Genomic DNA, 25,648 nt, shown 5'->3' with positions numbered 1-25,648 from the left:
ATGCATTAAAAGTCAGTTGCTCCCCCAATGAGCTTTCTCCTTCCACAGCCCATACCCGAGGGTACAGACCTTCGTGATGATATCCTTGAACTGCCCTTCCTTCCATGCATCGGTGGGATGATTCATCATGGTGATTATGGCATTATCATATTCTTCATACTTGTCATACAGGAACACCAGCTCTGCCCAAAGATGAGCTTGTTCTGCAGCTCTCAGCACCTGCACAAGACAGACCAGTGGCTTACCATGCAAATCTAACTTCTGCTGCCTATCAGCCTAATGAGAAGCATGGTGTTTTAAATTATTAGAGTTGCCTAGCAGTGGTGAAGACTGGTTACCTTAGGAATATTCACTCTTGACCAGAACAACTCCAGGTGTTCCCTCATTTTCTGTGGCTTGAATTTAGAATACAGAATAGCTAGTTCAGTAAACATTCCCATGTGAGCTCGCTCCAGTCCCAAGGCTGCTTCCAACATGGTGATGAGTTCTTCGAAGTATCCACGATCCTAAACAGAGAAATAAGCAATTAGAGGAGAGAACATGTATGCAAAGGTCTCAATTCATATGAAGTCCTGGTGTTCATTACCTGATAGTAGTTGATAAGCTCCTCTAACTCATCTGCATGTACTACAATATGAAGTCCACACATCTGAGCAAGACGGAACTCTTTTCCATCTACACAGGCAAAGCAAACCTAGAATAAACAATTTTCATTATGAGAATTCAAATGTAAATGTAGATGATTATTCCAACTCAACAGTAGAAATACAACTTTCAAACAGAAAACTTAAGTCATCATTCAAACTTGGGTTTAGATTACCTCCTTCCAGGTCCGGGTACTATTAGCTTTTCTAGCACCATCAACTGCTGCCTGATATTCACCAAGGTGAACAAGGGTAGATGCCAAGCGTCCAAAGTTAGAAACATTATTGTACAACAGCTTTGCAGCATCGTACATTTTTTCATCATAGCAACGGTCACCAACCTAGGGACAAAGGCAATCCACGATCAGTAAAATGTAAGTCTCAGCTCAATCCTTCTTTCAAATTCCCATCTTTGCACTGAACACATATACACTCTGTCTATCTCTAAAATGTTTATTCTTCCAAAGCAACAAAGTTATTCAATCACTGACTAAAGTGTGAAGGTAGTAAGATAATTCAGTTAGAAAAGTGCTTGCTTGCCTTACAAACATCAGGATCAGAGTTTAATACCCACCACCGACATAAAAAGCCAGGTGTGATGGTGTGCTTGTGATTCCAACACCGACGCAGTGACAGAGCAATCCTTTACACTTGCTGGCCAGCTGGCCTAAACTACTTATTGACACTCAGGCCAACAAGATACTCTGCTTTTCGTTTTGTTTTTAAAGTGGATAGTGCCTGAGAGGTAAAAACAGAGCTTGCCCTCTGGCCTTTGTATGCACCTACATACAAGCATCCCACTAAACACACACACAATACACACACACACACTTAAACAGGAACCCACTTGCTGAATATGAGCGTTATTTGGCCCATTGATGAACTCTTCTAATTCTGCAAGGCGGTTTGTTTTAGCCAGCGCAAATATCAATTCTGTCTCCACATAGGACTCTCGAGCCTTCTTTCGTGCCATCTGCAAATACTTCACCAGTTCTTCCCAGTTTCCTAAATAAACAAATAAGCCATAAATTAGCATCCTTATTTTATATTTCCAACCAAATATGTTAAGATCTGCTATTTGTGCCCCCTACATTTTTTTCTTTTTTCTTTTTGAGAGAGTATCATGCTACATTTATGTTTATGCTTGCTGGTCAGCTGGCCTACATTACTTTACACCCAGGCCAACAAGACAACCTGTCTTTAGTGGATAGTGCCTGAGAGGTAAAAACAGAGCTTGTCCTCTGGCCTTTACAGTATCTACATACAAGCATCCCACTAAACAAACACACACACATTATGATGATGATGATGATGATGCCCAGGCTGTCCATGAACTTAAGGCCTCCTGTCTCATCTTCCCAACTACTACGATGGCATATGCACATCACTTCATCAATTTAACTCCCTTTTCAAAGAAACAGTGCACAGAACAACACATAAAAATGGATATGCCCAAAAGTATAAAAATTCCATTATATGCCTATTTTATTATTGATCCAAAGAATATCTGATACCTTTGCCACACACTTAAAAGTTATATATCAGAGCTCTATCACTATTTTATCAGACTTCAAACTAAAATTAACCTTCTCCATAGATCTTCTAAATTCACACAATGCAGTCAGTGTTTAGCTGGATTAAGATGCTGGGCTGAAAGTTTTCACAAGTAATCAAGAAGTATTGAACCTCTACACAATTAAAAGTTAAGATACCCAAATACATGGCTTAGTAATTTTCTGAGGTGTCAAATACATAAAGATTAGAAGTCATACCACTGGTGTTGGCAGCCTGAACAACTTCCATGTAGGATGAAGGATCATCAGCTTTGATGTAAGAATCAATGGCTTCCTTCACCATTCCTTTCTGCAACTGAGCTTTTGCAAGTTGACTCCAAACAGCAGGCTCATTGCAGCGTTCAGCAAACTCATATGCACGATCCAGGTTTCCAATATGTTCAATTAAGACCTGGGCAACATTTTTGAATTGGTGTTACAGCAAAAAGGATCTTACATGTTTAAACTGATAGCATTTTATGATTATTTATGATTCTACTGTGATAGCAATCTGTACACACCCTAATAGGACAATACATTCTTTACATCAAGAGAAGGCATTGTAGTTATTATATTAATTTATCTAATTTCAAGATCTACCTGAACTGCTGAAGTATTGACATCAAACTTCCGGAAAATAGCAAATGCTTCTTCAAACAGTTCATTGCTGATGGCAATGTTAGCAATATCTGGAGCATCATAATTATCCAGGCGGTTAATATACTCCATAACACGTGTCCGATCAGCCTTAATTGCAGTGAGGATGAGGAGATTTTGCAGATTCCTTTAGAAACCAAGATATTCAACCACAATGTTTAAAAAGCATATCAGTGGCAAGGAATAACCAGTATGGCACTAGAGGGTCATTTGTCTCAGGGGACAGGGTGAGAAGAGGTAAGAGTATTAGGAGAGTAACAGTAACTGCCTCTAATTTATTTTCTGTTCCTTCCCCAAACCAACAGGTCACATTGAAAGACTGAGCAGAAAGTCAGTGCAGTCCTCTGGCAGCGTACCTGTGTTCACTGAATACAGAGTTATCAAGTACAATTTTCTCCAGCAGTTCAATGAGTTCATTAGGAAGATCTGCTGTCATAAAAGCCTTCACAGTTACTGACACTTCTTCTGGGTCCTGAGTTTCAGACAAGGCTGTCTGTACAACCTACAGAGGATATATATGGTATAGTTATAAAAACAAAAACAAAAAACCCCAAGGTCTTCTTAACAATATATTGCCTAGTAAAAATAACTTAGATAACTTCTCCTTAGAAAATCTCAAATAGGAGGAAACTACCTCTAATTTACTACTCAATGATTTTTGTACACAAATACACATGAACACATATTGTTTCTAATTATGCTACTAACATTAGCAATTACATAATTCTTACTTTCCTCTGATAAAACACTATCCATAATAACACTTATCCCTATTACTTAATGGCTTCTTATTTTCAAATCCCAGATGCAGATTATAAAATGAACAACCCTGGTTTTGGCTACTTTCATAAGCCCAGATGCCACAATGATTGCAGGAAGCTTTGTATCTATCTACTTGGGAAGGTGCCTTGGAAATGCTTCCTGGGGTTAGTGGAAAACTCAGAGGTAGTAATCTGCTCTTCAAAATGCTGTACCTACTTGTCTACCAGAAGAATTTAAGAATCATTAAAATAACAAGTAATAATTAGCACTTTAGATTCGAGATTTCAATATCATATAGGTATAAAAACTTCAACTGTGGTTCTGTGGTTCTTTAGTTAATTTACTATCGCTGAATTGGGCACTGTGTGCGCTATTATGTACTATTCCTGTGGCTGTGTGCATGAATGTGTGAAGGAGCGTGTGCATGTATCAAAGGTTGTTACTACCTGTCTTGCCCAGTTACTTCTCCACTTTATTTTTGATAAAAGTCTCTCCTTAAAGCTAGGGCTCATCCATTTGACTGGACTGGCTTACCAGGATGTACCAGAGATCTTCCTATCAACCTACCATAGGGGTTCAATACAGAGGCCCCTAAGCCCAGATTGCATGTGGATGCTAGGGATGTGAACTCACGTCTTCATACTTGCAGATGGAACCATCTCCATGATACTTACTTGGAGATAGGATCATAATACAGTCATAGCTCAAGATGAACTCAAATTCACATTTTTCCTCTCTCAAACAATTAAGTGCTGAGACTTCAGGCATAAGCCGTATTTTCCTCCTCTCCCCCAAAAATTACTTGGATTTTCTGTATTTTGTATTATCAATCCTCACTGGGTGCTGACTTACATGAAGACATATTTTAAATATCTTCAATTTAGTCATGTGGTCAGGTAATAATTTGTAGTCAATCCTAATTTATTTTCTTTTAATTAAAGATGATGAATTTAAGATAATTGTTTTAGATTTCACTTTCCTTATAATATATATATATATATATATATATATATATATATAATTTTACATTTACGTAGCAGAATTTTAATGTTCTTTCACTTTTTCTGCTTTCCACTATAGTCCTATATGACTCAGTTGAGTATCTGGGTACATAGTGAAAGGAAAGTATTCCAAGCCAAAAAGAAGAGAAACACTTTTGCCATTTTTACCTGGTCAATTAGTGGTCTTCTGTATGGATTACTTTCCAGTAGCACACTACCCCACAATTCTGGATCTTTTCGACGGACCAGGTAGCGGGAAAGGCTTTTGAAGAGGGAATTCTCATTACAAACCTAATTAAAATAGCAAGGGTTAATGTCAACACAAGAAGTAAAGACTATAGAAGACTGAACGTTATCTGCAAACTTGCTGACTCTTGGTTCTGTAAGACATCTATTACTTCTATAGAGTCTTGGGAATGCCACAGTCAGATGTACTCACTGAAACTCAACAATAGAAAAAAAGAATTTTTAGGGGCTTTAAGAAAGCATCCCAATACTATATTAGTTTATTTTTTTTGAGATGGTGGTTTCATATACCAGAGCTTCAAATTCCTATCAACCCTGTCTCACTTCTCAAATGCTGGAATTACAGACATGCAATACCATACTCAGTTTATTTTCGATGTTCAAACATTAGTATTGTATGACTTTAAGTTATAAGTTTTGTGTTATACTTTAATACAGGGCTGGTTATCTCCAAAGCTTTCTTTTAGTATTTTATTAACTACTCTTACATACTTACTTTCTATATATTTGCATATAGATATGCAAAACCTTTGAAAGTATGTATGTACTTTCAGTTCCTAGTTCCTAAGAGACAACAGATTCCCACAACTATCCTCTGACCTCTACATACATGTGTACAAAATTTAAATATTTTAGTTTAAAAAAATACAGAACAGGCAAATCAACAAGAGTTGAGTGTGGTTTGGCATTTGAGAGAGTCTATGAGAATCGAGAGTATGGAGAAGCTTTACTGAAAAGAGGGTGTCCTTCCTCAATGATGAAGGCCGTGAAAGTGGGAAAGAGTAGTGATTATGTAACACTGCGATACACTGATAGCCACTTAATTGTTCTCTTTACAATGGAAAATTTGGTTATGCATTTTATTTCACCAATAAAATTGAGTTTTAGCAAAGGTATCTGTCATTAAAAAATACATTTCTAAGAACTGATTCAGAATAAAGACTAAAGAGAGAGGATACAATTATGATACTGAACTACACACAAATCTGATAACACTGAAAGAAAACAGATTCTTCAAAGTACCCTATTAATGTCATATTTAATGTCATATTGGTTGTAGCTAGTATCTATGTGAAGATACTTTTTCATTCATAGAAAATAAAGTCCAAAGGGACACAAGTCCACAAGGTATGTAACATAGAAAAAATGCTTATGTTCAGGATGTATGACATATACAAGAACAAGTAAAGTTAATGGGGTTAACACGCCAAATCAGGAATGTATACAGACTTTACATTTTGGGCACTTTTAGGTTTACTTCTCTTTCCAATTAAGTTTTAAAAATGCACCTATCTGCCCAGAATTGCTCCATAATACCTAAAAACAGACAGAGACTCAGATTCTCCTAATCAGATATACAATTAACGGAAGAGATACAGCTGCCTCTGCATATGCTCAGCAAACAGTACTTACATTGATGAGTTCCAGGTCACACTGACCACGTTCATAAGCGACACAAGCCAGATGTGGGTCTCTCTTCTCACAATACTTTCCAACAACACGACTGTCATAATAGGGGTTTTCACGAAGAAATCTCTCTGGGTTGTTATTACTGTCGATGTATATTTTGGCTAATGCATTGTGAGTAGCAGGCTCCTCACAGCCCTCATGAATTCTGGCCTCAAGCCAAGGCAGAAGCAGCTTCAATCTAGTGAGAACAACAGAACCCCACACACTATGTTACAGACAGCACAGTCCTCTCATAACTCCAGCATCACCTTATAGGAAAAACCAAAAACCCCCCAAAACCATTTCAACCCTGATAGCTAGTGTGTCAGTGTCCCATCAGCTGTCGAGCAGCGTCAACTATTACCACACTCTCCAGACTCATCTCTTGTAATGGTAAAAGCAGTACCACACCTGTTTCTCTTTTCCACTTCAGCCACAAGCTCATCAGTAGAGAATTGACCTCTCACAACAAGAATCAAATTTTTAATGACATCTTCAGAGCAGTCAACATCAAGCAGCCCTCCAATAACCACAGGGAGTCGACTTGGATTTACCTGTATTTGGAAAAAAGAAAATAAAACATATCATTACATTAATAGGTAAAGCTGAGTTAAAAACTTAAAGCCCAGTTTTCAAAAATTAGCAACAAACTGTGCATCTAAATTTCTAGTCACATAAAGGACTTTAGCACAAGTCCAACTAAAAGGGCTCACAGTCTAGCAGGCATTGGGAGCACTTGCCCATAGTCTCCCAGGCTTAATTAGCCCACTTAAGAACTGCTCCAAATGCTAAGCACAAAAACAACAACAGCAATGATTACCAGGTGTAAAAAGCTTCAATTACAACAAAACTGCCCAGCTAGAATATCTTAAAGTTTCTAAAACCTAAATCTAAAATTGTTACTATAGTGGTTCTATTCTCATGCTTCATATACTGATGCGGATATAAAATTTTAATCAAAGGAAAGACTGCTGGGACAAAAAACACCGAAAGCTACTCTCACAGACCATTCTTAAAAACACCAAGAACAATTCAGAATACTGTACTGATAAGGTTTAAATTATTTAGGTATAAAATATTTACCTTCTGGACATATATCTCTATATATTTTTGGAGATTGTTTCTATATAAATACAGCACCAGGTCATGGACAAAGTCAAACCGATCACAGACGATGATAAGTGGCAACTGATCTGTTAGTTTTGCCTCCTAAAAGTGGGGAGGGGGAAACAAACAAACAAAAAAGAAGCTTCAGTTTTCTGCTTGCACTAAGTAAAATATGAGATTCTTTTCTTTGCTGATGCTCAGAGATTCTTCTGTTAAAAAAAAGAAATGACCCCAGAGCTGAGTATACATCTCCCCATTTCAATACATTTTACTAAACAAAGCTTAGATTTACAAGCAAAATACCAAGCCCTTCCCACACATCCTTAATAAAAAAAATTAACAAATTAAGATTTGTGAGCCACAAGTGAAGCACACAGGCTTTAAAATCACTACATGGGACTTCGTTAATAAATAGCTCAGCTGAATCTGGCAGTTGATTTAGTCACTATCCTCACATTGGTGGCACAAATGTTCACATTTGTTTCAAGCTAATGATTTATTTTCTAGCCCTCCCCAATACCAAGCTATACATCCAGGCTCTAACAATCTACTATAATTAAGTGTATGAAGAGTACTGTGCTAATGGCCATGAATTAAAAACAACAAAGAATTTAAAGAAAAGACATCTTTAAATTGTAAACTGCTTTTAGCATCACAAAGATGAAGCTACAGTCCTACTAGAGACTGACAAAGATGTTATAGACGGGAAAGGGTAAGACCTGTGTGGGGCAGTTACCTGATACATGTCCTGTTATATTCCACAGACATACGGTACAGCACAAAAAACAACAGTTTCCATCAGGAATTCATTTATACACAGTGACACACCCTCAATAAATGATTCCTCTAAAAGTCAACTAAGGAAACAGAAACTAAGCAGGCAAGGACTTTCCCCAATGGTAGCCACTTCTTTTAGAGGTTAGAATAAAATAGTTCTTTTGTCTTTATTTTTCTTTTTCTTTCCTCTAGTATTGGGGATTAGGCTAGAAAAGTGTTCTACCACTGAACAACATCCCCAGACAATAAAATGGATCTTTAGATTAGGCTCTAGCTATCCAATTATAAATTACATGAAGATTAGTCCATGAAATGGTCAGACAATATCAACAAAATTGAAGCTAAATTGAAAAAAAAATGGCTATAAATTTGAAGTCAAAGTTCAACCGTAGGCTGTTCACATTAAGGAAAGTCAACATGAGTATTTATTTCAAAAAACACAGCTAACAGCTACTTCAGTCATTTCTAGAAAGGATGTCTGCTTCTACAAATGCAATGTTTCCAGGCCAATTTTCCTTCCTAGATAAATATTTAAAAACTCAGTGTATCACATGAACCTTCTGTGCACATAAAATACAGGGTGCATCTCTTAGTGGAAAGCATGCAAGCGGATCACTTAGCTATTGCATTCTTGACAAGACTGGCAATTCTCCAGTTTCATGCTAGCTATACATTGTCAACTATTTACTAAGCTATTAACCATTATACTTGTTAGCAACCATTTTAAGACAAAAACTAGAATTGTGTAAATTCATATAGAGCTTTCCTACAATATATATTTCCTAATTCATTATATTCATTATATTCATATAACAATTATTTGCTGAGTATGTATCAGGCTCTTAAGTAAACAGTCCTCAGCATGAGAAGAGATGTATTTTCTTAAAGAGCAGAGGGTATTACAGCAAAAAGAAAGCAAGACAAAAGGAAAATCTCAGCACAAACATTCTATTGTTTGCCTATGTGATGTGGAAGCCAGAGGACTTCAGGTGTCACTATTCATTTTATTTAAGACAGTCTTTTCACTGGCTTGGAGCTCATCAAGGGATCCACCTTGCCAAAGGTTCCCAGGCACCACATCCAACGTTTTCACTAGGGTTTGGGATCTAACTCAGGCCCTCAAGCTTGCATTGCAAGCACTTTAGCAACCTAGCTAGCTAGCTCCCTAGCTCTGGGAGTTTCTATTTTAGGTCAAGTAACTTAAGAAAAACCCCTCATGACATTTGATCAGAAACCCAAAGGACAAGGAAGAAATCAGAAGGCCTTAGAGAAAAACTGTCTGGGGCAGATACAAAGCTTCTGACAGGCAGGCAAGTTCCAGGAGCAGTAAGTGACCCAGGGAGACTGAGGCCGAGCAAGAGACAAAGCACGTATGGAGAAAGTAAGGTAATAGAGCAAGGAGCTGACCATGGCTCTGAAAATATTTCCACACGACAGTTTCCCCTATCTGCTTAAATGTTAAGGGTTTTTTTTGTTGTTGTTGTTGTTGTTGTTTATGTTTAAAGTTTTTCAAGACAGGGTCCATGTGTGTAGCCCTGGCAGTCTCGGAACTCGCTCCATACATCAGGTTGGCCTCTAATCACATAGACCTGCCTCTGCCTCCCAAGTGCTGGGATTAAAGGTGTGCGCCACCACTGTCGGGCTAAATGTTGTTTGTTAAACTCGAGAATGCCATACTTAAGTTGTAATAGTTAAGTTTAGTTCTGTTTTAACGTAAAAATAACTCAAACATTATCTCCCAAGGTCGAAGAGAAATTAAAAGATGAGTGTAATTACAAAAAGAAATTTGACTAAGAATCTAATAATATTAAAAACAAAAAACAAAACCCAGAAATCGTGATGATACTCAAGAGGAAGTAAGCTTTGTCCTGGAGATGGTGTGGGTATACTAGCAGCAGATCAACAGCGGACAACTCCTTGCATTTGGGAACCTAGAAAGTTTGACTTTCAGCATTATCATGCTAGCTAGGCTCCCCAGACTGATGCACGTCGTTTAGCACCTATAGTCTTAAGCATTCTGGAGGATGAGCAAACATGACTATAAACACAAGGCCAGACGAGACACTGCAAAGTGAGACTACAGCTCAAAAAAAATTGGAAGCTCAAAGGGTACAGGTGTTTGTTGCCAATAGTGACAATCAGAGTTTGATCCCTGGAACTCACAAGACAGAAGCAAGAAACTAGCTCTTAATATACATCCCTCTACCCACACAAAAAATTTTAAAGGCAATAGTAATTAAAAAGACAAAAACATCTGGGCCTTACCAATAGAAAAGAAGAGAAGAGAAAGGAAAGGAAAGGGAAGAAGGGAACGGGAGGGGAGGAGAGGGGAGGGGAGGGGAAGAGAGGAGAGAGGAGAGGAGAGGAGAGGAGAAGAGAGGAGAAGAGAGAAGAAGAGAGAAGAGAGGAGAAGAGAGGAGAAGAGAGGCGAGGAAAGGGAATCAAAGCATTCTAAGAACTGGGAGTTGGGATGATTACCTTCTCCCCCCATTTTGAGATGAAGTCTCACTATGTAGACCAGGCTGGCCTTGAACTCAGAGAGAGAACTGCCTCCCTCTGCCTCCCAAATGCTGACCTGTGTGTCACCAGACAGGGAAAGATCTAAGTATTCTAAAATGTATCAAAAACAACTTTTAAAAACATTTTTCTTAAACTGGGCATAGTGTGCACCTTTAATCCCAGCACTTGGGAGACAGAAGCAGGCGGATCTTTGCGAGTTCGAGTCTAGACCGGTCTATGTACATAGTGAGCTCCATGATAGTCAGGGCTACACAGTGAGACCTTGTCTTAGGAAAAAAAAATTTCTTTTGAAAATTAAAAAAAGGAAATTCTTTGAAACTGAAACTGTTTTTCCTTCTTACTAACTTACTAATTTCCTTCCTTATTTCTTAAGAAACCACAGAGTTTTAGATTTGAAGCTCAGAAAAAAAAAAAAATAACCCAGCATAGAGTTTGAGAATGCTAAGAGTTTCTTTCAAATGTAAGGAAAACATTTTCAAGCATAGCTGAACCCTTGAAGAACTGCTGACCCTCAATCATCCAGAAGAATGTTGCTCAACACCACCTACCTTGAGAAAGTTCTTGACTCGCTCAGGATCGTAGCAGTTGCTTTCTCTGCAGATTCTTTCCACTTCTTTGATCTGCCCAGTCTTGCAAGCCGCCTGAATGTATTTAAAGTGCACATCTGGGTCCTGACTAAAGTTAACAATGGACCCCAGAAAATAAAAGAGACCTTAAAGAAACAAAAACAATGAATTAAATGACATAAGCACACTCTCTCTTCTTATTTGTTTGAGACGAGGTCTCACTGTGCAACCCTGAGCAGCCTACTTTGTTTTCTGAGGAACTCTAGAGGCTGTCCTAGACTGTGCTGGATTCTGCTGTGTAAACCAGGCTGATCTCGAACTCACTATGATACTCCTGCCTCTGACTCCAAAGTGCTGAGATTAAAGACGTGTGCCACCAAGCCTGGCTACATGGACATTTTTGAGAACAACAAAACTAAAAATTATTTAAGCAATTAGAAGCCATTGCTATGGTAAATGTCCCTAATATAAGTTGGCAATTTTAGAAGTTGAGTAAGAATACGAATTAATTCAGAAACCAGTTCAATAAAACAGACCTAAGTTTCACACCCTACAAAACAGAAAATTCTGTTTAAAAGTGTTTTTCTGTTTAGTTCCTTGGGAGGACATTGGAAAGACTGAGTTCAGGCTGTCCTTGAATCTGTGACCCTCATCCTTCATTCTACTGAGTGCTGAAATACAGGCAAGTGGCCCTAAAGTTTTCAAATAGCAAGAGATCAATAGTAAAGCGACCACTACATTCTATACGGGATTTTAAATGAAGTATTATACACCAGTGCTTTTCCACATACAAGAGAAGACAAGGAAAACAATTTCAAAGGAATAAAGTATGGTGCTGCTCAGAACTTCTGCAAGGATGACAGTTACTCTCACCTAGACTGTCTGCTTCAGCCACTTAACCTCCCGTGGCTCACCTCAAGTTCAGCTAGACTGACTACACGTGGCTATAGGTACTTTGCGAAACAGTAAACTCAACATAGTCTTAGCACACCAATATCAAGGTAACTTAACAGAATCTAGCTCTTCTAACTGGAGCACTCATACTACAAAAGACAGAGAAAAGGTTAGGGAGGGACCAGAGTTCAGCTAATGATCCTAAGAGCCACCTAATACAGTGGTTAGGTAAGTACAACTGCCAGAACTGATGTTACTGTGCAGTACCAAGCCAGAGAAGCACTGCTGGGTTAATGAGGCACAAAATGCCCTTAAGAGAACTGCTATTACAAGAGGCAGACTACGAATGCAATGTCACTATAACTCGTCATCAGCATTTTCATTTTACACAAGACAATGCATATTTATCCAAAATTCTGCCATTCATTTATAAAATATCCAAACAGATGGTCTTCTACACTGTATATCCATAGGATCTCATGTCCAATAAAATTAAGTTTTTTAGAAAGACAGTTTCCAGCCGGGCGGTGGTGGCGCACGCCTTTAATCCCAGCACTCGGGAGGCAGAGGCAAGAGGATCTCTGTGAGTTCGAGACCAGCCTGGTCTACAGAGCTAGTTCCAGGACAGGCTCCAAAACCACAGAGAAACCCTGTCTCGAAAAACCAAAAAAAAAAAAAAAAAAAAAAAAAGACAGTTTCCAACAGCTTGATTATGTCTCTCTTGACTACCAATTCTTACATTCCTATTACCTTCAAAACTCTTGAATGATTCAAAGAGTTCAATCAGAGACTGAGTTGATAGTTGTTCATGATACTTAGAAGCCACTTGAACACAGATCTGTAGATTTTGACGAATATTAGCAGACAGCATGGCTCTGAGACATTCTAGGGAGTCTTCAACGGATAAGGATCCAAAGTAATTCACTAACCACTAGAAGGGAAAAAATTTAATTAATAATTTACTATCATCCAGTGCCAACATACTACTTAATCACAACTAACAAATAAGAAACAAAATACCTCCGGGTTAAGAAGATGGGTATGAACAACTGCTCGTTTTATATCATACAAATCGGTGAAGTGTTCTAATGCACGCTGAAGTAGGCCTGCCTTTTCACACAGCTGGGCGATATGAGCCCGGTCATAGTGGGTGAACATCTGATTCCCCAGAATAGCATCTGCAACCTAGAAAACCACAGAGAGGATAAGCTGGTCTCACCTGTTTTACAACAGCATACACAACACCCAGAAAACACAGGAAGGTTCAATACTGAATGGACAAAACAAAGTATCAAAGAATGTTAGCTAAATTTTTTTAAAAATAAGAACACCTCAGCCTGGCAGTGGTGGCATATAACTTTAATCCCAGCACTCGGGAGGCAGAGGTAGGCAGAACTCTGTGAGTTCGAGGCCAGCCTGGTCTACAGAGTGAGTTTCAGGACAGGCTCCAAAGCTACAGAGAAGCACTGTCTTGAAAAACTAAAAAGAATAAACATCTTAATCTCTAACTGGGAATCTGAATTCTGTATAACAGTCACAGGAACAGGGCTGGAAGCACGACTAAGAGCATGACAGCTGTCCTGCTGGCCTTTCTGTCAACTTGGGAAGAGGGAACCTCAATTTTTAAAATGGCTCTAACAGATTGCTTATAGGCATATCTGCAGGGTGTTTTATTGACTAATGATAGGGATGGGGAAAGCCCTATCAGGAACAGTGTCATCCTTGGACAAGTGGTCCTGGGTTACAATAGAAAGCAGGTTAAACAACCCAATAAGCAGTGTTCCTCCATGACCTCTGCTTCAATTTCTGCCTCTAGGTTCCTGCCCTGAACTCAGTGATGGAGTGAAGAGTTTAAGATGAAATAAACCCTTTCTTCCCAAAGTTGATTTGGTCAGTGTTTCATCACAGAAGCAGAAACCCTAAGACAAGAACACATACTTGAGGTGCGTGCATAAGGTTCATCTCAAGCAATCGTGTCTGTAAAGGACCTTCGGAGGGGCGATTGTTCTTCAAAGCGTCAAGTAAGAAGGCAGTACATTGCTGGATTAGATTGTATTCCATAAAGACATCCACAATCTATTAAAAGAGAAAAAAAAAAACACACACACAGATATAAGATACTATTGAAGGGGGAAAGGGGGTAGGACCAAGGAGCGTGATCAGTTTGGGCGGGGGGTAATATGAACAAACTACAATGTGCATGATGAAAATAATCATGCTAAAACTCATTTTTTACATTAATAACAATTTTAAAATTTCCAAATTATTATTGATAACATGCACACAAATTAACATCATCTTTTTATGTATAAAAATGTAAAGTATTAAGTACAAGGTTTACTTATTTCTAAGTATTTTGAAATTTACTTATTTTATAGGTTTATCACATATATTCATATGTGATTTGAGTTTCTGCATGTATGTATGTATGTGTATCATATGCATGTCTGGTGCTCAGAGTTGTTTCCTGACTGCCATATACAGGCCACAGCACACATGTGTTTGCATTAACAGACACAAAATAGTAAATATCTAGAAAATCTATTCTTCTGCAATACGTTTTGTCCTTGTGAAAGTGAGATTCTCCACAAGCTCCATCTGGATGAACTGCAGTCTTCCAGTGCCATTACCTGTGTGATATCAGCAAGCGGCTCTTCGTCCTGAACTAGCATCTGAGCAAACTGCTGTCCCTGATCGGGACTGATGCGCATTACGTTTCTCAGGAGAAAGATCCAGTCTGGAGTATAACCAACCTACAAACAGATAGACTTCAGTCATGCCTCAGTTTCATTTTTAAATCCTTTTCCATAATAAAACATTATTAACAGAGAACTACTAATGAGCATAAAACATTATAATTTACACATCCAATAAGACCTTTACAATGACATATTTGTCTAGATTATACAACTATATTACTTCTCGTCAGCAATGACCATTCCAAGCACTATACTACCACATGTTTAACATGCCTCTGCTATCTTAGAACTGTACTTGCTTTCATGCTAAAATTAACACCAGGTATGGACTCTACATATAACAGTTAAAGAATTGATTATGCTTTTCCAAGTAGGTCAAAGTTTTAAGGAAATTAACCAATAAAAATGAAGCAACTTAAGGCTAATTTCTCGTTTTCTTTCTTTTTTAAAAAAATATTTTGTGTTGATAATTTGTTCCACTGAACTCACTTTTTTAGCATATAAAACAATCTTCTGGACTTGACCTGTCTCTGCAAAGCACTGGATGACTTTATTCGGGACATTGGCCCTGAGGTACACACTAAGTGCCAACGTTGGGTCCACAGACTTTACAAGATCACCCAGTTCTTCAGAACATTCCAGCTGTCCAAAAGAAAAAGAATTTGGTTAGTGATCATTAAATGTTTTATAAACGAGTAGTTGATACTACTTCCCTATTAGTATATAGAAAATTCTTACTCCTTTTCTAAAAATATAAATATGCAAATATGCAGGGTTCGTGGTTGTTGAACTTTTGATACTGTTCTCACACTCATGGTTCTGTATAATTCTCCAGATCCCTCCTTAAATAGGGATAGACAGCCACTGAGACTTTGCTTTTAGTAATTTCCCACGACCTTGTTGAGAACATACCTTTCCTTTACCCACAGAATTTTATGAATCTAACTAATAAGATTCAAATATAACAGTCATGTCTTCAATTTCTCAAAAATAACGTCACTGGTTTTTCTATTGGTGTGTGTGCCCGTGGAGATCAGAAGAGGAGTATCAGACCCCCTGGAGCTGTCGTCTGAGGTGGTTGTGAGCCATAATGCATGAGTGCTAGAAACTGAACTCATGTCCTCAGGAAGAGCTTAATATATGCTATGAACCACTAAGCTATTTCTTTCTATACTATTTTCTATACTATTTTCCGTCTAGTATTCTGTAAGTACTGTCCTCTAGTATTCTGACAAGACTAGCAGAACCCAGGTTAAGAAACATGAACTTAGACTCCAGAATTTACCAACACTGTCAATACACACTAATGTTGAAAAGTTTGATATCTTTGTAAGTAATTCACTACAAGATTGTTACAAGCTGGGTAATCCCAGCACTTGGGAGGCAGAAGCAGGCGGAACTCTGTGAGTTTGAGGCCAACCTGGTCTACAAGAGCTAGTTCCAGGGCAGGCACAAAAGCTTCAGAGAAACCTTGTCTTGAAAAAAACAAAAACAAAACAAAAAACAAAAACTACAAGAGTGTTATATCAGTTCTTGACAAAGGCATGAAACATAGTAACTCAATATTGTTACTTTAAGTAGGAAAGCTTTGTGTAACCCTATAGAAATAATGATAAATTGTTTAAAAGCTGTTTGTTGCCCTCTAAATGATATTTATTGCTTGCTTTTCAGTCAATCTTCTACATTAAAAAAAAGTGCTTTGCCAGACAATAGTATCCCACACCTTTAATCCCAGCAATCAGGAGACAGAGGCAGGCAGATCTCTGAATTTGAGCCCAGCCAGGTCTACAGAGCGAGTTCCAGGACAGCCAGAGCTACACAGAGAAACCTTGCTCTGCAAAACGATATAAAGTATGTGCTGAATGAACATAAAACACAAAGAAATTCTACAGTACAGAAAGCTAGTAAATATATTTTACAAAAGGCTTCTATATTTGAAACCTTTTAAATACTTTTTCATGTAATACCACTTAGTTTTTTATGAAATCACTGTCAGACACTACCTCACTACATCAAATACAGCCAGTGCAGCTATCTCATAAACACATTTTATATAACATGTTCTCCCTGAATACCCAAGTATATTTACTACATGTTGATGACAGTTTATAAATTCTTACAGAGAGAGACAGAGGGGACAGAGAGAAAGCAGAACTGCTAGGCATGCATGTCAAGTGTGGGTGTGAAAGATTCACATGCCAGGCAATGTCAGATACACTGACAAATACGCCTGCACAAGGGAGCAAGCAGATGGAAAATTCTCCAAGGCTAAAAGGCTAGTTTTAACTACCAAGCAATACTCCTAAGTCAAATTTTAAAGTGGCAAGGTGTCTTCTCATTCTATTTCCACAAACATTTAACAAATAACAGATGAAGATATTCGGATAAAAACTAATCATTTTAACTTGTTAGCACAGAACTTAATCAAAGGAAAAGTGTAACAATATAAAGTACCTTATCTTCTTTCAACCACTTCTCCAAAAGTTGTTTCCGCCCTTGCTGAAGTACAGGTCTACACAATTCTAAGGATTCGTATTTGTTTAGCTGGCCCTGGTCCAAAAGGATTCCAAAGTACTGAAGTAGAGGTGAAGTTTGACCTGGCTGAGCTGGGACACTCTGGAATCGACGGATGGTATCTGGAGTACGAAGGATTCCCTTTAAGAAGAAATATTAAAAATTCCTCAGTGGCTGAGTCACACTACTAACCGTACAGGTCTCTGGTCAATCTGGAGTGCATGGTTGACCCATGAACTCCACATTCCAAATATTCACCACATAGTGCAGATTCAATAAATGTCTGTCACACCTCTGGCTCAATGTCACAAAATTATTAAAAATCAGAAAATGACAAGGTAAATAATTATGCCAATGTATGAAACAATAAGTACAAAGAGTCCTCCCCAGGGAAGAGCACATCAATTGGTTACCTACTATCTAACGGTCAGCCCTGAAAACATGTACCTATAATTAGGATCACAGACTAGGCAGGTTGGATTTGTGTTTAGGAACATGTTCATACACATATAGGTATGTGACAACAACTAATGAAGAGCGAATGTAAAAGAGAACAAGAGACTTGGAGGGAGGAAAGGGAAGAGGAATATGGTATAATTGATTTTAATTTCAAAAATTAGAAAAACTATAAAAAGAAAAGGATAACCATGAAATGGTAACCGGTAGTCATTAAATCAAGTTCAATTAAGTACAAATTTTATAATTAACACTGGTTGGGAATGCAAGGTTTAAATTCAGTTTAACATAAACCAATGTAAATTCTTACAGGAATAAATTCAGCTCATTTTCTGACAACTCTACAGACCAAAAATTCAAGAGCATCTGTTTAGTGATTAACTTTCCAAATTAAAATAGCTAGCGATCATTTATGAGGTCAAACAGTGTAACTGGACATGGTTGCACCTACATCTACCGTAGGTCTTTATCTACATATTTTTTCTAAGATTCTGGGGTTTTAAACAACAACTCTAGAGACACTGAGAATTAGTTATCATATTCTATTAAAGGAAAAATATAACTGGAAAGTGGCTAGTTACTCTTACAAAGCTGGTTCCTCTTCTAGAAGTATCATAGCAACTTCAGTTTCCTATTTACCTTTGGTGCATTAGCGGCCACCTTTGCAGCCTCTGAGTAGTTTCCCTGGGCGAAAAGAGCATTAAATTTCCGGGCAAAGAGTTCTTCAGCACCAGCTAAGTTGTTCCGCACAGCCATTCTAAGGGCCAAATCAGGATTTTGTAGGACATTGGTGATGTAAGGAATTATGTTTTCTTCTTCTACACAAACTGACAGAACCTGCAATTTAACAATTAGAGAATTGTTAAACTGTGTTAAATCTTTTTAGATTACATCACAAAGGTAATCAATTACTTTTGTGAAATTTTGACACTTGCTTGTTTTGCCACCATGATTTCTAGAACCTCCACTATCAATGCTTACAGTGTATGGTAAAATTACAGCAGGAGCTTAGGTTAACACAGCACAACAGCAGAAAAAAGGAAGCACCCCTGGCTCCATAGCTCCTGATTATCAAGTCACCCTAACAGACTTATTCTTGATTTTTTTTCCTTGAGAGACACATACAAACTGAACAACTTAATTTTCAAAGATCACCTTTTGGTGCTGCTAGAAATACAATTAAACAAAGATAAGGCCCTTTCTTAAGGAAGACTGATGACAAAAACATCAACCAACTTCCATTCAGCATGGCAAAAATGTTACAAAGACAGGTACTTTCAGGTCAGGGATGCAAAGCAGCTGAGCCTAGAGCTGAGGTGAGAGACAGAATTGTCTCATGATAAACACGCCACTTTTCAAAGACTGATTAATGGATACCACCAGGTACCCATGTGATACACAAGACATACATGCAGATAAAATATCCAGATATATAAAATAACAAAAACTAAATAATGACTCATGCCATTTATTAGACCTAGAAATAATGATCAAGGTAAATATAATTAAGTCATTGCAAAAACAAATTAGATAACAAGATTATATCTTATTATTATTTTATGTTTTTTGAAACAGGTTCTAATTATATAGCCTTAGCTGCCTCCAAATCACAGAAATCCTTTGCCTCATTCTTCCAAGTAGGACGATTAAAGGCATGCACCCCATGCCAGATTCTATATAACAATCTTTCAAATTATATTTATTTAGCAGGTGTTATGTGTGTATCCATGCATACACACACACACACACACACACACACACACCTTAATTAATTTTATTAGCTTTAATCTCCTCCTTGGACAGGAGGCGCCTAAACTTACACCTGCTATTTTATGTCCTGTGACTTTATCTCATTTGTCTTCTTTGCCTCCCCTCCATGATGTACTCTTTTCTGATATCCAAAATTATCTTTCGAAAAACAAAAAACAAAAACAAAAAACCCCAATAATGATAGCATGTTACTTAGATGCGAAAGTTAAAGGTTTTCTTACTTGTCCCTTTCTGTTGACTCCTATTATTCCAGCTGTGGCTTCATGAGGGGCAGTAACGAAGATCGTTTCTCCACTGATTCTGTTCATGTAGATGCACGTGCCAGTCTCAAGGTCATAGAGGTGGATATAACCATACTTGGTAATCAAGAACACGACATCATGCTTTTCACTTATCTGAAGAGAAAATAAACACTTTCTATAAAACTCTGACACAAAATTTATAGGAAATATACTAAAGTAATACTAAGGTTTCCTTCATTACAGCTTGTTATTTATATGTGGGATACCTAAAGCTCAAACATAAAACACAAGAGTATGTATGAAAAATCTGACAGACAAAAGAGATGGTAATTCTGACCACTTAAGATAACCGAATTTACTGATTACATGAAAATAGGAGTGTTATTATACCAAATTTTACTAATAATTTTTATTTTAGAGTAATTCTTTCTTTTAAGCAACACTCATATCAACTATGAACAGGAATTAAGTTGAAATTTTTAAAAATCCAATTATTTTAATGAAATACCTGCATTGCAACAGGAAAGTCATTTTGTGCTTCTGGAGGAAAGAAAACATCTACCGCCTTCTTTGGAAAGGGCTGGTTCCCTGTGGGTGGTGTACCAACTTCAATGATATGCAACTGTTCAAAAGAAAACAAAATCTACTATCAACCCAAATTATTTATCAGTTGGTCATAGCAAGTTTTTAAGCCCCCAAATGGAAATAGCCAAAATGTCTACAATCAGTGAACTGTATTTGATCCATCTATACTATGGGATGCTCCTCCATAAATTAAAACTGACTAGGAGGAAGCTGACCTCAAAGTCACACATTTACTGTATGATTTTTGTTGCTGTTGTTGAAACAAGGTCTCACACAATATGCCCCTGGATGGGCTGGAAATCAATAGATCAGAATAGCCTGGGACTCACGGAAATCTGCCTGCCTTTTGTATGCTGGGATTAAAGGTGTGTACCACCATGCTCAGCTCTATACCATTCTCCAAGTGGCAAAATTATAGAGGTAGGAAGTAGGTTTGACTCTAAAGACATGATGGGGCTTGGCAAGATGGCCCAGCCTACGGTAAAAGCAATTATGGAATAGGCCTGACCAAATACTTAAATTCAATCCTTGAAAGCCATGTAAAAAGGCCAGATGCATCTGTAAAGCTCCAGCACTCTTAGGACTACTTGGAAGGTGACAGGAGAATCACTTGAGCTCCTGAGTGCTAGGATTTAGGTCACTGAAATCTTTTTCTTTATTCTTGAAAACTACTTACTAGGGTGACATGGGGTGGAGAACTGTAAAACAAAAATGAAGTTAGGGTTTTTCTGACTCTGGGATACAGAGACAGAGGACAGTAGTCTACAAGTTCTGGAAGCAAGTAGAGCCACTCTTCCATTTTAGAAGCAGCAAACAGTTGCTTTCCATGTCTCTCAGACCTAGGATGCAAGCCATGTGACTTTGACTATGTGGGACTTCAAAGAGGGAACACAGGACATCAGGTTATTTTAAGACGGAGGGAGAGTCTACTCTGGAAGTGAAAATAGCAGCAGACTGAGTCACCAGGCATCCAGTACAGGCGTAACAAAAGCATAGTTCAAAGATCTGCAGCGTGATTTCTGGCTGGAACCCTGACTACTACCCATGTTTTCTCATTTCTTATTTCCCACACTTAGTGATACAGCTGTCCTAGCTACTGCCAGGTATCCGGTAACCTGTCAATAAATTTTTTATACTCTAATCAACCAGACCTTGTTTCTGCTGTCCTCAACTACGAATTCTAATACACAAAGTGCTTCAATCTGTCTAGGTAATTTCAATGTACAGCTAAGGATGAGACTCTCCAACTTAAGCTGCTGTCCATTCCATCGACATCAAGTCACCTAGGGGATTTAAAAAGGACAGCGCTTAACGAAATCAGACTTCATCTTGGACAATCTTAATGAATCAGACTTTAGACATGTAGCACACACACAAACAGGTATTTTAGCAACTCTAATGAGTCTATGCAGAATTAAGGGAAGGACATCAACAAAAAGCCTTTGATAAAGGCAATCAAAATAAAGAATACAAAGAGCTCAAAGTTGACACAATGGTATAAAGATCTATAATGCCAGAACTCAAGAGCCTGAGGAAAGAGGACCAACTTCAAAGTCAGTCTAGGTTATATAACAAGACACTGTTAAAAGTAAAACCCACAGATGGCAGAATAGGAAATAAAAATATTAAAAGAATGCCATCATTTTACAAGTACTACCATACATACCATTTGTCAGTCACAAATCTGAATATTAATTATGAAATTAATGAAAAATAAAGATGAGTATTTTGAACTTAGATGACAAAGAAGAGCAAAACAGACCCACTAAAATAATTATCACAGACAAAACTTACCTTCCCTCCTGCCTGACCCCGTACAGCAAAACAAAACAACGTTGATTCTTCTGCATTTCCTTCCATCTTAAATTGTGCAAAGCTAGCTGCATGTCCTTCAATAGGCTGAGACACTTTCCTATCTACAGAATAGAGCTGCATAGCTCCAACCACACGATTTTGCTACAAAGAATCAAAAATAAATAAATAAATATCAGATTCAATTAGTGAAATAGTTATAATACTTTGCCATCTTCAACAGTACTTGTTATTGAGTTTCTCAATGTAGAGCTGATACATCTTAAAGTTTAACTCCAAACATTATCTTAGTAAAGCTTAATGTGAATGTATAAAACATACCTCATCTAATCATCTCTTTGCACCATCTTAAAAAAAAAGGATTTATTTATTTATTATGTATACAGTGTTCTGTCTGCTACCAGTAGAGGGCACCAGATCTCATTATAGATGGTTCTGAACCACCATGTGGTTGTTGGGAATTAAACTCTGGACCTCTGGAAGAACAGCCAGTGCTCTTAACCTGAGCCCTCTCTCCAGCCCCTCTTTTATGCCATCTTAATACAATACAGTAGTATTCACTTTGCAGCACATTGACTTCATAATAAATTCTAAATCACTCAATCTCTACTTAATTTGCAAGAATTAAAAATTGGTAAGAGTACTGACATTTTATGTCAGGTTAAAGGTTTAAACCAGCAATCACTTTTTTTAAAAAGAAAGTCTTTCAAAATCCGCCAAATTCAACAATGTTGGGTTTTAAAGACCTAACTGAAGTGTGTGTCAACAATCCCTTAGATGACTTCTTTATCAAAAACTAAAAAAATGTTACCTGTGCAGATATGCCAGTCAGAAGCAACCACTTCTGCTTTGCATCTGTACGGTAATTGATAATCTGGCATCCTGCGAGGCTAGAATGACGATCAAACATTTTCACTGGCTGAGACTCTCCTTCCATACTCCAATGATACACTGCATTATCCGTGACAAGAGCAACCGTATTCAAAGAGATCCATTTCCAGAAGGTGACATCATCAGTCATGGTATGTGCCTTCATTTTACTTTTCATTTCAATGTTAAATATCTGAAGAGTTTTTGCAGCTAAATACAGAATTAAAGAATAATGAGAAAAGCAAAGTTCAAAATGAATTAATACCTACCCAGACTAGCCCTTAACTTTCAAATTATGTGGTTCTATCCTGAGACTAAAAACTAACTACAGGAGTCACACTGCTAGAGCTACAGCCACTGAGCAGCTAATAGCTGAGACCAAGCAAACAAATCTACACCTGCAACCTTAAGCAAAACTCTTACCTCTATGGACACTGTAACACTATAAGCACATGACTTCTATGGGATTCTATACCCCAAATGAAAACGAGACTAAGGAACAGCTTTCTTATTGATAAAAAGCAAAGCTGTTAACTTTCATTACACAGGTGACGCATAAACTAAGGCAGCTGTATATACAAAAGACAAAGCAAATCTAATAGAAACACAAGGAGGAAATATCTACTTTTTAAAATGCAGTCATTTCTCATTCAATTCAATACTGTGGAAACTGCGTTTTGAAAAGAAGTTGTACTTCAACTTTGCCGTGTCACCACAGCGCATGCTACATTGAACTGGTCTAAGATACAAAGGGAAGTGTAAGTGCTGGAGGAGAAAGGAAAGGGAGACAGGGAGAAGGATGGTTTCAGATGCTGTTAATATACTGGAGGTGAGAACAAGTTCAAGCTTCATCCAGTTAAGACAGCAAGCATTTAGTAAAAGGAGGGTGAAATTTGCCTCGAATGTTAAAAGTCCAAAGTCAGATGCAAAGGCTTATACCGGTCATGTGAAACCGACCACAGTCGAAAAGGTGATTTCACTACAATGAACAGTGGCCAAAGCCCAGAGCTATCACTAGGCTGTGAAGATTCATTCTCAGAGACTAAGGATAACTCCACTCCCGAGCCATAGACAATCTGACTATGGCTAAAGGACAAAAGCTGTCAAAAGTGGGAGGGTGACAGGGCTTTGTACCATAACCCATCTTACTTACTGCATAACAAAGCCTTCTTCTACAGGGCAGATTATAGGACTCCCATCCCACAGTTTATAAACCACACCAGACTCAAGAAATTGTGAAAGTTATAGTCCTGTTTATAAAAAGAAGGCATGAAGTTTAAACTGGCTTCGGAGGGATTTGCTTTTCTTTGCTGCCCCCGCCAACCTCCAGATAACTAGACTTTCATTCTGTTTACATGAAAGGGGCTGGGGAGAGGAACAAGGGATAACAGCCATGATATAGACCAATAGACACAAAGTATAACATACTATTTTACAAAGCTTTAAAAATTTCTCAATGATTCTTTTTAAGGAACAGGACAATGACTAACACAATCTAATTTAAGGTAACTCACCATCTGCACACATAAGAAAGCATTAAGAAATATGATAAGATAACAGTAACATTAAAAATAGAAAAGAATTCGGCAAAATTTAGTTGATGCCCTTTAAAAAAGAAGTGTGATGGATGCTAAGCACTTGAATTCAAATTATTTAAGGAAGCTAAAGGACATTTAAAATGTAGTATACTTTTAGACAGAAGCAAATGTGTACTGCCATAAAACATCTGGTTCCTGAAGATGAGACCAACTTTCACCTGCCATAAATACTGATGATTTTGTTGACTATGCTGTTCTTAGCTCCCAACCTAGGATAGGTTAAATATTGACACTTCAAAATGTTCCAAAATCTGTACAATGAAACCAAAAGGTTTGAGTTTCTAATTTTCAATGTTCAGGTTAGTGATGCTCAAGAATAAAGTCTATGCAAAGATTCCCAAATGCAGGCCTATGAGATTGCTCAGCAGGGAGCTGCTGCCAAGTCGTCCCCAGGATCCACATGGTGGAACCAAAGAACAGACTTCCCCAAGTTGCCATCTGACCTGTGCATGTACACCCACATACAGAAACACACAAAAGAAACAAAATGTTATAAGAATTCTAAATAAAAAGCCGGGCGGTGGTGGCGCACGCCTTTAATCCCAGCACTTGGGAGGCAGAGGCAAGCAGATCTCTGTGAGTTCAAGACCAGCCTGGTCTACAAGAGCTAGTTCCAGGACAGGCTCCAAAAACTACAGAGAAACGCTGTCTCGAAAAAAAAAAAAAAAAGAATTCTAAATAAACTCCCCAAAGCCAAAAAGCTCAATACTTCTAGACCTGAGCATTTCTACTAAGTTACTCAGCGTGTATTATTAGAGATTAAACAGGTGGGGCATGGTGCTGCAATCTGATTCTAGTACTACGGAGGCAGAGGCAGGTGGATGGGTCTTTGTGGGTTTGAAACCAGTTTGGTCTATACAGCAAGTTCCAGACCAGCCAGGGCTACTGTCAAAGAGACCTATCTCACCAAAAGAAAACAGAAAACA

General features: G+C 37.9%; 1 protein-coding gene across 2 annotated transcripts in view; it reads right to left on the bottom strand.

Annotated features, from left to right (window-relative positions):
• Positions 1-25,648, bottom strand: part of Cltc (clathrin heavy chain) — a 59,613-nt gene that overhangs the window by 9,657 nt on the left and 24,308 nt on the right. For both annotated transcript variants that reach the window (XM_041664083.1, XM_041664084.1), the window contains exons 3-26: positions 23,066-23,334; positions 22,237-22,398; positions 20,366-20,479; positions 19,837-20,010; positions 18,485-18,682; positions 17,330-17,530; positions 15,365-15,517; positions 14,807-14,929; positions 14,115-14,252; positions 13,197-13,361; positions 12,927-13,107; positions 11,265-11,428; positions 7,396-7,521; positions 6,724-6,866; positions 6,277-6,511; positions 4,786-4,908; positions 3,211-3,356; positions 2,798-2,981; positions 2,417-2,609; positions 1,492-1,649; positions 821-985; positions 587-694; positions 339-506; positions 70-219 (exon numbers count right to left, since the gene is read on the bottom strand). In XM_041664083.1, coding sequence (XP_041520017.1) covers positions 70-219; positions 339-506; positions 587-694; positions 821-985; positions 1,492-1,649; positions 2,417-2,609; positions 2,798-2,981; positions 3,211-3,356; positions 4,786-4,908; positions 6,277-6,511; positions 6,724-6,866; positions 7,396-7,521; positions 11,265-11,428; positions 12,927-13,107; positions 13,197-13,361; positions 14,115-14,252; positions 14,807-14,929; positions 15,365-15,517; positions 17,330-17,530; positions 18,485-18,682; positions 19,837-20,010; positions 20,366-20,479; positions 22,237-22,398; positions 23,066-23,334 — 3,941 coding nt within the window. The remainder of the gene's footprint in view (positions 1-69; positions 220-338; positions 507-586; positions 695-820; positions 986-1,491; positions 1,650-2,416; positions 2,610-2,797; positions 2,982-3,210; positions 3,357-4,785; positions 4,909-6,276; positions 6,512-6,723; positions 6,867-7,395; positions 7,522-11,264; positions 11,429-12,926; positions 13,108-13,196; positions 13,362-14,114; positions 14,253-14,806; positions 14,930-15,364; positions 15,518-17,329; positions 17,531-18,484; positions 18,683-19,836; positions 20,011-20,365; positions 20,480-22,236; positions 22,399-23,065; positions 23,335-25,648) is intronic.

Source organism: Microtus oregoni, unplaced genomic scaffold, assembly GCF_018167655.1.
Source record: "Microtus oregoni isolate MIOR12 unplaced genomic scaffold, Mior012 000015F_ref0000493, whole genome shotgun sequence".
NCBI lineage: Eukaryota > Metazoa > Chordata > Mammalia > Rodentia > Cricetidae > Microtus > Microtus oregoni.
The sequence above is the reverse complement of the archived record's forward strand: the minus strand, read 5'-3'. Positions and strand labels throughout refer to the sequence as shown.